Below are 12,710 nucleotides of genomic sequence, written 5' to 3' on the forward strand. Positions count from 1 at the left end.
GAACAATTGAAATCAAATGTTCTAGGCTTCCAGGGAAAGCCTTTAAAGGGACTGTGAACTGAAATTTGGATTTCAAGAAAACAATGCAGGAGATAGAGGCAGGAGGCTACAATCCCTACAACACGACTCGTAAGGCGGTATCTCGAATGGACGGCCGTATTTTTGGAAAAAGAGGTTGAGATTGAACCAGGCTGACGAAGCGCGTGACATAGAGATATTTCGTTTCCTCCACTCTTCGCTTCACTCCCTCAAAGCGGCGAGGTGGAGAAGAGGCGAGGCCGTTCCCTCTCCTTCTCGGAAAAACATGACAAAAACATTTTTGTCAAATGCGCCTCCTTTTTTTTAAAAATACGGTCATCCGCTCGAGATATCACTGTACGAGTGATGTTTTGATGTATGTAACATCCCGCTGCACGCTTTTGCCACGTGTCTTGTGGAGTCCAGATTTCGGTTCAGCATCCCTTTAAAAGACACCGAAAAGGAAAAAAAACAACTAATGTTCTTAAACAACCCAGAAAAATTACAAATATTACCAAGTCAATTTTCCGCTCGAAAAGCTTTTTTGTAAAATTATTTACAGCACTAGACCACTAGACTTGTTTTAGTTTATAGTTTTTAAACGCAAGCGCCAAAAATGTGTAACTACCGTCACCACATGTACACGCCAAGGGCAGCTTTCACATTGGCTACCTCTCCTCTCCTTACGTCTTAAGGGCGCCTGAGTGCCCCTCCTCTCCACTTTCCTCCCTCGTGCACAATTTCGCAATGTGGAGGAGAAATAGGGAGAGGATGAGAATGCTGCCCTTGGCGTGTACATGTGGTGACATGGTGGTGACAATACATACCCATTTTTGGCGTGCGTGTTTGAAAGCTGTAAACTATAAACAAGTCTAAGGTTGTAAATGATTTTACAAAAACAATACTTTTTGGGGCAGAAAATTTATTTTGTAACATTTGTAACTAGGGTGTGCGAATACTTGAATATATAAATTTGAATCGAATAACGAGTTCATAAATATTTCAATTCGCGAATCAAATTCCTAGTATTTGGTCACTCAAATATTGGCTATATTTGGCCAAAGACGCGCGGCCGGCGCGGAGCTGACACACGAGCCATGTTTTCTCCCGATGTTAGCGCAGTGATGTTTGACAGATCACGCAAGAAACACCTCTTGGTCCTACCATTCCACAAAAATCTAACACACAGGTTAGAAAAAATAAAAGTAAAAAACACAACAAACTTTATAGCAGGCAGATTTAATCCCGATCGTGACAAAATCTAACCTTGAATCACAACCGAAACATCCCGTTTGCGCCGCTTCCAAAGAAGAATTGTTGGGAGGCCGGAATTCCACGCAATGCCTAATTCTTTTCACGAGTAAAGCAGTAAGGCCCCTCGTTTCAAATCGAAGCGTCCATGTAGAATACACTTCCCACACTCACAGAAATCGGCGACTACAAGATCACAAAAAGAAAACCATGTTAACCACGAAGACGAAACCAGCCGTTGTTGTCGTTGTTGTTCCTCAAGCCGCAAGTTTGGATTCGGAATGAAACGGAATGGAAAAATAGTGTGCCTAGATTTGAGGGGGTTTCCAACCGTTCGATAGCTGCGTTTGAAATACGAACTGCGAGAGGGTGACGAAAACATGAAAGCGTCGATCGGGCAGCCATCGTTGCTCTTTCGTTTGCTCGCCTTTTTTCCAAGCGACAACACAGCACATGCGCACTTACGACCAATCTGCACAGGGGCCGTCTCCGTTGTTTGAGTTTCGCTTGCTCCCTCTTTTAAGTCTAGCCTCTCTAAAAGAGGGTAGATGGACGGAGGAATGGATGCATAGCAGCTGTTGGACAATGACTTGCACCACCAAACCATATGTTTTTTTCTTACTTCAGATTATATTGTTCAAGCCTGTTTACTCAGATTTAACTTCTATCTGTTTATTTATATAAAATAAAATCCCAGGTTCCCTTTTTTGCCCTTAAAATTGAGACCAAACATTGCAAAATGCCCCTTTTCTAAGATATACAGATATAAATAAAAAAAGAACATGTTGCGGTGTTAGGTCGTGCTATTTAAGAAGAAAAAAAGGCACACGTCGCTGTAACTTCGAGCTTTTTGTGATACTTAGGGTAGATTATGCTTGCGCCATAAAATTGGATATTTAGTGCCCCACGCCCATCAACAGCTGCTTTTCTTTGTTGCACCAATTTTATACATTTCAGTTTTTGTTATGTACGAGATGCATATTCTGCACCAGGTGCATACTCTGCACATATAAAATTTTCATTCACAGCACACTTCGAAGAGTTTCACAAATAAAATCTCTATTCAATATTCAATCCGATATTCGGCTTTTCTTTTTTTCTTGATTCGGCTCGGTATTCAATTAGATAACTACTATTCGGTATTCCCCAATGTTACTAAAACACTCAGTTGGGAAACTGCCATAGAGACTTATCTAACAAAGTGGCCCCGATCTGTCCTCGAGAACTGAGCTAATGACGAACACAACGCCGCCATTCCTCCCGCAGCGGCCACTCGAGGAACTGAACGTCACTTCTATTTTGGCTTTAATCGGCCATTTTGGCGCCGAAACAAATACAACGGAAGAGGTTACAGGGGTGCCGCCCCCGTCTCCTCAGCGGACGCGCCGCGACTTCTAATCGAAGTTAAAATGCACCTAGGTCGAGACGCGCTACCTGAAAGCACTGCTGAGGCATGGCTGTATAAAAACAATATTAATTGTGCCGAAAAACCCAGCAAACTAAAGATTTCAAAAACATCACGCGCCAATCATTTTGTGCTAAACTCCAATAAATTTCATACAAAAAGAGTCTTTTCCGTTTGTTTTTACGCAAAAACATGCTTTATAAAAGCTCAAGGTGACCACAGTACAGACTAATGATAAAGAGTGGCGCTGTTGTCGTATTTAGCTCGGTCTCGGTGGACGCCAGCGGCCCAAGTTTCGATGGCGAGTTTCCCAACTGTGTTTTAGTAACATTGGTATTCGCACACCCCTATTTGTAACGTCTCCAGGTTGCATACATTTTTTTTTTTCTCCTTTTCGGTGTTTTGGAAGGATGAATGGGTGTTAATGGCTACACCCTTTGTAACAGGCGGTAGCTTGCGCCACCTAGCATAAGTCTAAAAAGACAAACGTATGATTCCTCTCACCCTTCTAAGCCAATTTTCTCCTCCAACTATCATCAGGCAGTGTGGGATATCACGAGGATTACCTTTGAGGGATCAGGCAAAAAAAACTAAAAAAAACATAACCCCCCTCCCCCCTCCGCTCCCCTCCCCCTCCTCTTCTCCCCGGCAAGGGAGTTACCAATTTTCCTCTAATCAAACCTTGTCGACGTTACCGTCGACAAGGTTTGACTGGGAGACAGGGTTGAGACTTCGGGTCGGGGCCATGCGGGAAGGAGTCCCAATTTTCCTCTGTCCTGCCTGTCTCCCGATGTGCTAGTTAGTTGTGCATCATTAAATTTTGCCTAGACAATTTCCACCAATTTTCTAATCGCCTCTTTGTGACTGTAATCCTTTTCTCTTCCGTCCCTTTATCGTCGTAAGGGGTGGTACGAGTGTGACTCCTGTTTATCTTTCGGGGCTTGTTTAGCGTGCTCTCCGGCAGACGGCAAAACCACCCCGTCACTCCGCTTACCTTGGGTTGTGTTCTCATTTGTTTCGCCGTTTCACAGAGAGAGAAAGTTCCATTTAGCCAAGAAGAAAAAAGCAGTCGCAGGTCGCGCTAAAACAATTTGGTTTTGGCGTGGAGGCCCACTTTAGCCGACGAAGAGGCATAAAACCTTTATTTTGAAAGTGATTAATGCTCAGGCAGATGTGACAACAAATCCTTCACTCTTTTCGATTTTTCGGAATCTGACGATAGTTTGGTGGGAGTGATAAAAATAATGTGAATCCTGCAAGCATTCCACCAACTCTGGTGTCTGCACGTCAGTGGGACTCGGACCAGAAGTCCTGATTTAGAGCAAGACACCACACCTGGAAACCGAGGAAATGTTTTTGCTTTATTTTGAGGCAAATCGCCCGTTTAAAAGTAAAATTTTGCTCTCTGTTCCTCGAAGAAAAAAAATGAGTTGGCACGGGGTTAAAGGGGCACTCAAGTGGATTCTGAGATTGTCTATTTATTGTCATAACTCAATCTGCGGGCTCTAAGCATCCTAGAAATCCCAAAATTACATTCAAGGGCGGCCGATTTCCCTATTAAAAATCCAATCAAAGATCGCTGTTCTGCACCTAGGCGCACGCCGTCAGGGGCGCTGTCGGACGGGAAGGCAGCAGGGAAGGGCGTGCGCCATCCAATCACGAGTGACGGCTTCCCGGCGGATTGATCCTTCGAACCGGCGGAGTGATCTTCCGAATGTGCGCGTATTTGATGGATTCTCGTTGGGACTCATTTTGTTTACTTCGGGTCTTGCGTCGTGCGGAGATGGACCTGCCAAATCTAACACGGTTGGAGGTGAAAATTCTTCGGCGGACGGCAGATATCAGCTCAATCTCCTACGACGCCACTCCTACGCGCGACGCCGATGCCTTGAACGCGACGGACTCGGACGACAGTTCGCGATGCTCAATGTCGACACCGGAGGAAGACGACGAAACCGACGACGCAACCCAGCGGCTTGGGAACACCGACTGGTAGGTGATGAGCTGTTTATTATACCTCTCATATGTATAGCTGATGCTGGTTTTCTGTTTTAAGGTGCCTATGCAGTTGCTGCGTGCCGATGGAAACCGTCGCAGAGTGTGTCTGCTGCCGTGACTACCCGGCCGCCGTTCGCAAGCAGCAGGGCCGGCAGAGCTGCGTGACAAGCCACCCGGATTTCGAGGGGCTGTGCCTCGATCCGGGTGTGCTACAGCTGGCCTGTAGCACACCCGGGAGTGATGTGCGTGGGCACATCACTCCCGCGTAACAAGGCGAGGAGAAAACGTAGTTCGCTCTTTTTCAAACAATAATAGCTGTATTACGTCACCTACAGCCAAAGATTTGGCGTTGTTGTCAAAATATAATGTGCATGTGCCTAAAAAGAGCAACAATAATAACTTTAGCAATCTTTTCGCAGTTCGCTATTTCTATTGGTCGAATTCTATGGAGGTGGTGGAGACACGGGATGGACCCCGCAAGAGGATATAGTGCCTGTGTATTTCTATTGCTGTGAGTTTACTAGGGCGCCTTGCCATTTAGAACTGGTCATTTTTATTGACTGAAGCCCAACAAACAATATGCTTCCAAAAACAAGCTTCTCCAAAAAGCACTTGAGTGCCCCTTTAAGAGAAGCTATACTGCGCCCAGCAGAGTCAGTTTCACTCCAGCGCTTCATCCCGCTACTATGCCACCATCGACACATGCAATGCTGTCCTTCCGTTTCTTTTTGTTCTGGCACAAGTTCGCCACATTTAACATTAAGTTTCTGTCTGTCCATTTGCCGCCTCATCAATTGTCATTCGTGACACTATCTTGCACTGTTGGGCAAAAACAGAAAAATACAAAAAAGAAAACAGGCAGCTTAATGGTCTTTCCATTCATTGAAACATTGGTATAATCAGGTTTCATGATGACCCACAAAAAACATGTTTGCGTTCCATGGATTCACGCAAGACCATGGAAGGCTTTAAAGCGAGATCTCGTGCCACCGCTCGCAGTGTGCGCGCTCATGGTGTGTACGCGAAAGGTTTTAAAATTCTGAGGACACCTAAGCACTTATGAGTAGTGAATGCAAAAGCAAGCATGAATGTCGTTCTTCCGCTCCCTTAGTTTGTCTGCAGTGTACTGGCGTGAACGGCCACGTATCACTACTGTTGAGGTTGATGCCGGCGGCCGAGCGCGTGCTCTCACGAAGCGACTGCAGCACCTCTCCCCAACCCGGCAACACCTGACACGAGAGCGGCGGCCAAGCACGCGCTCTCGTGAAGCAGCTGCTCAGCCATATCTTGTGTATTCTATTTCTGCGATTATTAAGGATACAGTGATGTCTTCCTAATATAAGCACTTCCATTCTCCCAAAAAAGGGGTCGTTTTATAATGCGAGTTGTCCTAATAACGAGGCAAAAATTAAAGCATTTACCCAGTTCGTCCCCGAAAATCTTGTCCACGTAGCGGGGCGACCATATGAAGTCCATATTAACACAATATTATTGTATGACAACCGAAGAAGCTAGGTCTCTCAGCAAAATGTTCCCAGTCACTCTGGCATGCAGGAGGTTTCCTATACGAACAAGCCGCAAAGTAGTTTGTTTAACTAAAGAAAAAGAAATGCTTTGGAGCAATTTTATTTTATGCATCTCCTAAACTGACTGCTCGCACCATTTTTAAGTTTTAAGGAGAGGATTCTCAAAGTCCAGCAATGCAGCACATTTAGTAGGTGGCTTGAAAACCCCGGCAATTACCTTTACGTTTTTATTCTTTCGTTTTTAAGTATTCATTATAACAATGCGCTCGAATTAATGTAGTCCTTTATCTGTTTAGACAGAGAGAAAGCCTCCGAGTACCGCAGGGCACTGACCTGCATCTGGTTGGCTTCGGCCTCCTTGAGGTTCTCGAGCTCTCGCTCGTCGTCTTCCACCGTCTTCTTCCACTTGTTCACGTTCTCTGCAAAAAGCACCACCATCTGTCTGCCGACCATGGCTGTGCATGCAAAGCGCCCTCGATGCGATTGATTGTCGTCGTACTAGCGGTACTACCTTTCGTGCAAGGGGCCAATTGCAACCTCCAAAAACATCAGTAGCAAAAAAGTAGTAAAGAAGGGAATGAATAGAAAGCTGCATATAACCAGTCCCATTCTATAAGCGATTACATTTCGGGCGTTTGGCTTCCGTCGTCCACCTCGGTGCATCGACAAGGACAGAGGGATTGTTAGTAATAACCCTTCATTACCATCGTTCGTGCTCGGTTGCTGTCTCAGAGCTGAATCCTCTGTTACAAAAAAAAAAATAGGGACTGCTTTTGTAACCCCTGGTCAGGGAAAAATCACCCCCCTCCAGCGCTGCTATGCAGAAACGTTGTGTCATTCGTGCGTGCACCCACACGTTATAAATACTTGGCCCTTACTGTACCTGTAGTACATCTAAAAATTGCAATTACGGTATGCCTCCTAAATGCATGAGTCAAAGAAGCTTTTATAAGAGTAAACTTTTCCATCACCAAACATTCTCAACTCTCGCAACATTTGCCCAAATTCTTTGACATTCTCATGACTTTTCCAGGCTGAATAAAATCTCCCGACAATTCAAGCACCTCCAGGCTCTCACTGTCGAAAAAAAACATTTGAAATGTTTAAAACTGCTTGCCACTTGAAATGCAATATTTTTCGTTGCGGGCTGCCAAAGTGTTCCTAGGAAACCGGGCACTTTGTCCAGCACACCCAACAGGCCCGACCCAAACTTTTCCAACCGTTCTCATTTCGAAGGACATCAAAGGACGAGAGCAGAGCAGTATTCATTGAATAAAGACATGTTTTGATCAATCACTCTTATTGGTAAGTAAAGTGCTATTTAAAATTAAACTCAACCATGCACCGATGAATTGCTAGAAGCCAAATGCCTTTTTTCCTACTGTGTGTAGTAGATATTTGTTCAGAAAGCCTTGTATGCTCTAGAATAGTTGTACTTGAAGAGAACTTAGGAAGGGACGGGACGGGGAGGGAAGGAAAAAATTAAGGGATGGAAGGGGAAGCGGGGGGGGTTTCATGCTCAAGAATCTTTGCCCTTCAGAATTAGAAAACACAAAGTTTGAAGTTCGTTCATTGGCACAAGAAACATACCGGAGGTATCTTTGGAGCGCTCATACTCAAGCCGATTGACGATGCGGTTCTTCTGGTTCTCAAACTCGAGCTTCTTCTTGTCCCGCTCTTGGGTCGCTCGCAGCTCCCGCTCTTCATATTGGCTGCGGGGACAGAAGAAAGCGCGCCCCAAGAAACGATCTTCAAACGACATAAGACCAACATGGCAGCAACAGCAACAAAAGGCATGTAGGTAGCGTGCCTTTCACTGCTGTGGCAAGCCACTGTTCGATACAGTGTCATACGCAATGAGACGCATGTGGCTACTCGCATGCGTGCTAAAAGCAGGTGCTCGCTTCAAGGCATATTTTTGCAAATTCCCCGTGCCCATCATTTCAGCATAGAATTTAGGAAAAACTAAAATGGGAGCCAGAGTGGATCCAGGAGCACACTCACAATGTTAGGTAAGAGTTATCTTCTTCTCTAATGCAGAGAGGTCAACCTATTTGCCGCCCTTCTGCCCATCGTACGAGCAGATTAAGGCATTCACCGAGCAACGATGTTAAAACAAGATGTCCAGCATTAGTGGCACACCCCAATTCCCCCGACTAATGTAAAGAAAATAGAGAGGCAACAGCACCAACGTTGATGTCAATGGTATGACACTAGGTTATGAAGCCTCCGTGGGCTTCCGATGAATGACGGGACTTTCGGTATTTGCATTATTTCTGTATTTCCTGTCAATAAAGCTACTGACCCACCAAAAAATTGCATTCTGGACTTCTCTGGACACATACAGTATGAGGCAATGATAGCACTAGTTACGGCAGCATTTATTTGCAAATTCTGACGACTCCCGCAATGTTTAAACCAAATTCCCCGACATTTCCCCAATAGTGAAGGCCGACCAAGTTCCCCAATAATTATACAAACTACTGCTAAGCACTTCGCTGATTACGCACTGGCAGCCCTTCTAAGCTTAAAAACTGAAGCCCAGGCAACGTCTTTCTCACAGACTATGTGCATAGGAACGTGCACACGGAAAGAACACCAATTCCCCTGATTTTTTGGACCAGGTTCCAAACTGTTGATCTAAATGCGCTGCTGTGTCAGTGTTAAACGTCACCAAGATAATAATAAAAAATAAAATAAAGAGCACATACACACGTCCAGTTTTAGAGCGCAGCTCTTAGGCGCCCGTTTCCAGCTTGAGCGGCGTCGCCGTAACCGTGCAGTGCATCATGGGTAAATTGCCCGCTAAATCTAGCGGAAAAATTTCCCTGCTAAATCTAGCGAAAAAATTTTCCCACTAGATCTAGCGGAGAAATTTCCCCGCTAAATCTAGTGGAAAAATTTCCCCGCTAAATCTAGCGGAAAAATTTCCCCACTAAATCTAGCGGAAAAATTTCCCCGCTAAATCTAGCGGAAAAGTCTCCCCGCTAGACTTAGCGAAAAAATTTTCCCGCTAGATTTTGGGAAAATTTTCCCCGCTATATCTAGCGGAAAAATATCTCGGGGGGTCACGTGACACCCCGAGGTCACATGACACCCCCCAGGCAGTGGCGGATCCAAGGGGGGGGGGGGCGGTGGGGGGCGATCGCCCCCCCCAGACGCCTCGCCAGGCAACACCCCCCCCCCCCCCCCCCCCCCCCCCCCCCCCGGGGTTATTCGTCAGCTCGAAGAAAAAATGTAAGCAATCGACGCGAGGGACAAAAGATTAAAACAGCGGTGGGTGGACGCGCCTGCTGGGCGCTTCCAAAGTGGGGTTTATCTCCGTCAAGGTCACGGCACGTCTTCCCGACAGGGACAGCGCCAAGAGTTTCGAAGTGGAGACAGTGGGGAGGCGCACCAAATATCAGGGTCCTCGACTGCAGGCACACTTCCAAACAAGGCCAGCACGTTGAGCACGGGGGGAAAATACCTGCAACATATCTAGTCCCCCCCCTCCCTCCCTCCCTCTCTCTCTCTCTCACCCTCCCTCCCTCCCTCCCTCCCTCCCTCCCTCCCTCCCTCCCTCCCTCCCTCCCCCCTCCCCCCTTCCCCTCCCTCTCTCTCTCTCTGGAGGTTGTCTGCGAAAAATTTGTGCCCTGAAAGCTCTCAAACGCAGACGCCAGGCAGCCTTCCTTTCTAGCGGCCGCCTTTTCATCACTTTTCGTTTGATGGTTTCTTCGTGGTTCTGGGCTTGTCTTTTGGCGTGTCTTTTTTGGCTTGCTTTGAGATGCTGTCGCCCACGGGCTCACTAAAGGTATCTTATTGGCACGGTGTGCTCATTGCCAAGGGAAGTGCGGAGGGGACGTACCAGGAGGAGAGGTTCCAAGGGGGGGGGGGGGGGGGGGGGGGGGGTGCAGCTTGTCCAACCAGGTGACCAATTGCTTTTCTTCTCAACTGAGAGAGGAAGCAAATGCTCTGGGTACAATGTAGTCTGGGTCTGAGCTTCTCCTGAAGACGCTCCGGACTTCCCCACGACCTTGGCTTAAACATAAGCCCGCTTTCGTCCTCGCCTCCATCCCTCACTGAGGATCAGCGCCGCAGCGCGGAATACAGAAAGAAGCCGACGAGCGCCAGAAGGGGGAGATATTTCCTCTAATGGGCTTCATACTGCCTGCGGTACGACTTCTCGTGGCGGGAAGCTAATAAAAGAAAGATAAACGGTACGAGCACTCTAAAGGCTGGAGGCTGCTTACACAGAGTCCTCAAGCTGACGCCTTAGGCATTTATCTGTATACAATGCCGTTTCAACTTAGGGTGGTGGGACATATTTTAGGAAAGGCGCCCGCTACCCCTTGTCTCCCCTTGGCGCCGTCTTTACTTTTCGAGTTAAACGCGGCTTCTGTGGATTGACGGCAGAGCTTTCCCACGGCTTTGCAGGAGCGAATATGTGTGTGTCGAACGGAACAGAGGCGGGGCTTGCTGGTTTGCAACTGCGGCTTCGAATTCCTTACCTAGGGACTTGGGGTAAACGAGCCCTTTCAAAGATGCGACTATACATAAATTAAATAGACAGTGCCTGTGCCTGTTCGAGTGAACACCGACTCCCAAACATCCATGCAGCACTCGTGATCGGCCTTTAGCCCAGTTGAGATTCGCCGACCGGACAACCGCTCTGCCCCATCATATCTCTGCACCTGTCCTCTCGACCCTGACGAATGGGCTAACTACCCAGAAACAAGTAAGTGTTCCTTTCATACAGAAAATGTTCAGACGAAGTGCAATTAAATATAATTTGGAAGGATCCATTGCTGGTTTAAGGTCTTGTCTAAGTTTAAAGTTATAGTTGCCGAACTGCAACATGCTTTCAAAAATATTCAACAACTATTCGCTTTCGTTCTCTCGAGTTGCATCCAAAACACGTGAAAACACGAGTTTGGGTTGGCAATGCCGCATGTGCTGTGCTCTGGACATTCCAAATATACGGCAAACAACCGACGAACTTGCCTGGCAGTGTTCGTTTCGCTCGCTGCGTCAACAGTGTTTTGACGCCGCGAGCAGCGTCGAAGCCGCCGGGCCATTTTTGTCGCTTGTTTGCAACGTACTCGCTCCATTGAAGCAACCGGCAACAACGAAAAGTATGTTTTAAAACCACGTTCTGCATTTTGGCACTGAATATAAAGTTCTAACTACTATGCCAAGCTTAATCTCAAAGAACAGCCGAGTTCTAGATTAAAACGTTTTTCGCATTGTCATTAGCTGCATGAGCTTCCTCCGTCTAGCTGGCAAAGATTGGCTCTCCGTACATGCTCTGTGGGTGTAACGAGAATATATAAATATTCAAGCAAAAGGAGCCCAAAAGTTGTAGCCCCGCCGGGGATATCTGAGCCATCAAGTTACACTGTCTGCAATTGTCACAGCCGCTATAGCACCAAACATTCATCCCCAGTAGTTAAACTTCTTTTTCTATTTCTAGCGCGCTGCCACGCGAATGGAGTAATCTCGTTTCCTATGAACTACAAAGTTCCTTGCGTTATGGTGTTCAGAAGGGATAGTGCCACCACAATTTTCTAGATACTTACCTCTAGTGTGGTCACCCGAAGCCGAAAGGTTTTAATTCAAAGAGTTCATCCCCGACAGGTAAGCCGATACAAAAGCTCTCAAGATCTATATTATGTCATCAGAGTTTAGTAAAAACGATAACTCCACAAAAAATATAAACACCCCTCCCCCCCTGCCGTTTTACACCGACGAGCCGCCCCCCCTAAAAATGGAGGTCTGGATCCGCCCCTGCCCCCAGGTCACGTGACCTCCCTCCCCGAAGTCACGTGACCCCCTTCCCCCCCCGACGTCACGTGACCCCCCACCGAGAACACGTGACCCTCAGTACCCTTCCCTCCTCCTCCTCAAGAGCTGCGCTCTAATTCGGTGTTACAGGGAGCTGTAAACGGCTTTCACTTTTTGTTTCAGTGTCGTTTTGTGTCGACAGAGCAGCCAGTTTAATTAACATTGTGCGAAACCAACTGCAACCACTGACAGCCTAAAAATGCGGGGCGAGGCAAGTAGCGACCATCTGACTATCTCTTCACAGTCAACGAGGTTGCGGCATGAGCCAATAACAATGCCGAAGAACTAGCCGCAAAGTAAGAAACGTGAGCAAGAGCCATGCCCCGCGTTTCTTAAGCTCTCGCTGACCATAGTCCATTCACAAGCTTTCTCTAACTTCGTCCCAACTACAGTCGCCGACCAATTTTTCAGGTGCCGATTTTTCGGACACGTCCGATTATTCGGACGTTTTCGCCAAACCGTCACTCACCCCAGAGTTAATGCATAACATTGACAAAAATTTAGAATGCGATATAGCTTATTGCTTGATACTATTTCTGACATAATTTGGGTGACTTCCTCAGTTTAGAGCCACAAAACAGCCGCCGCGATAGCACCCCGAGCTTAGTCATCGCCATTTGGTTGTTTTGATTTTGCCCTGTAGCCTTGATACCACGTCCTACGCAACAAATAAGCTGGGTTGAGGCAAC

At 46.9% G+C, this 12,710-nt stretch overlaps 1 protein-coding gene across 1 annotated transcript in view; it reads right to left on the reverse strand.

The window, feature by feature from the left end:
- Positions 1-12,710, reverse strand: part of LOC8029227 (structural maintenance of chromosomes protein 1A) — a 68,199-nt gene that overhangs the window by 22,824 nt on the left and 32,665 nt on the right. The window contains exons 17-18 of the mRNA XM_029986463.4: positions 7,789-7,910; positions 6,532-6,617 (exon numbers count right to left, since the gene is read on the reverse strand). Coding sequence (XP_029842323.2) covers positions 6,532-6,617; positions 7,789-7,910 — 208 coding nt within the window. The remainder of the gene's footprint in view (positions 1-6,531; positions 6,618-7,788; positions 7,911-12,710) is intronic.

The sequence above is a fragment of the Ixodes scapularis genome, unplaced genomic scaffold (genome assembly GCF_016920785.2).
Source record: "Ixodes scapularis isolate PalLabHiFi unplaced genomic scaffold, ASM1692078v2 PGA_scaffold2__306_contigs__length_199485367, whole genome shotgun sequence".
In the NCBI taxonomy this organism is placed as follows: domain Eukaryota; kingdom Metazoa; phylum Arthropoda; class Arachnida; order Ixodida; family Ixodidae; genus Ixodes; species Ixodes scapularis.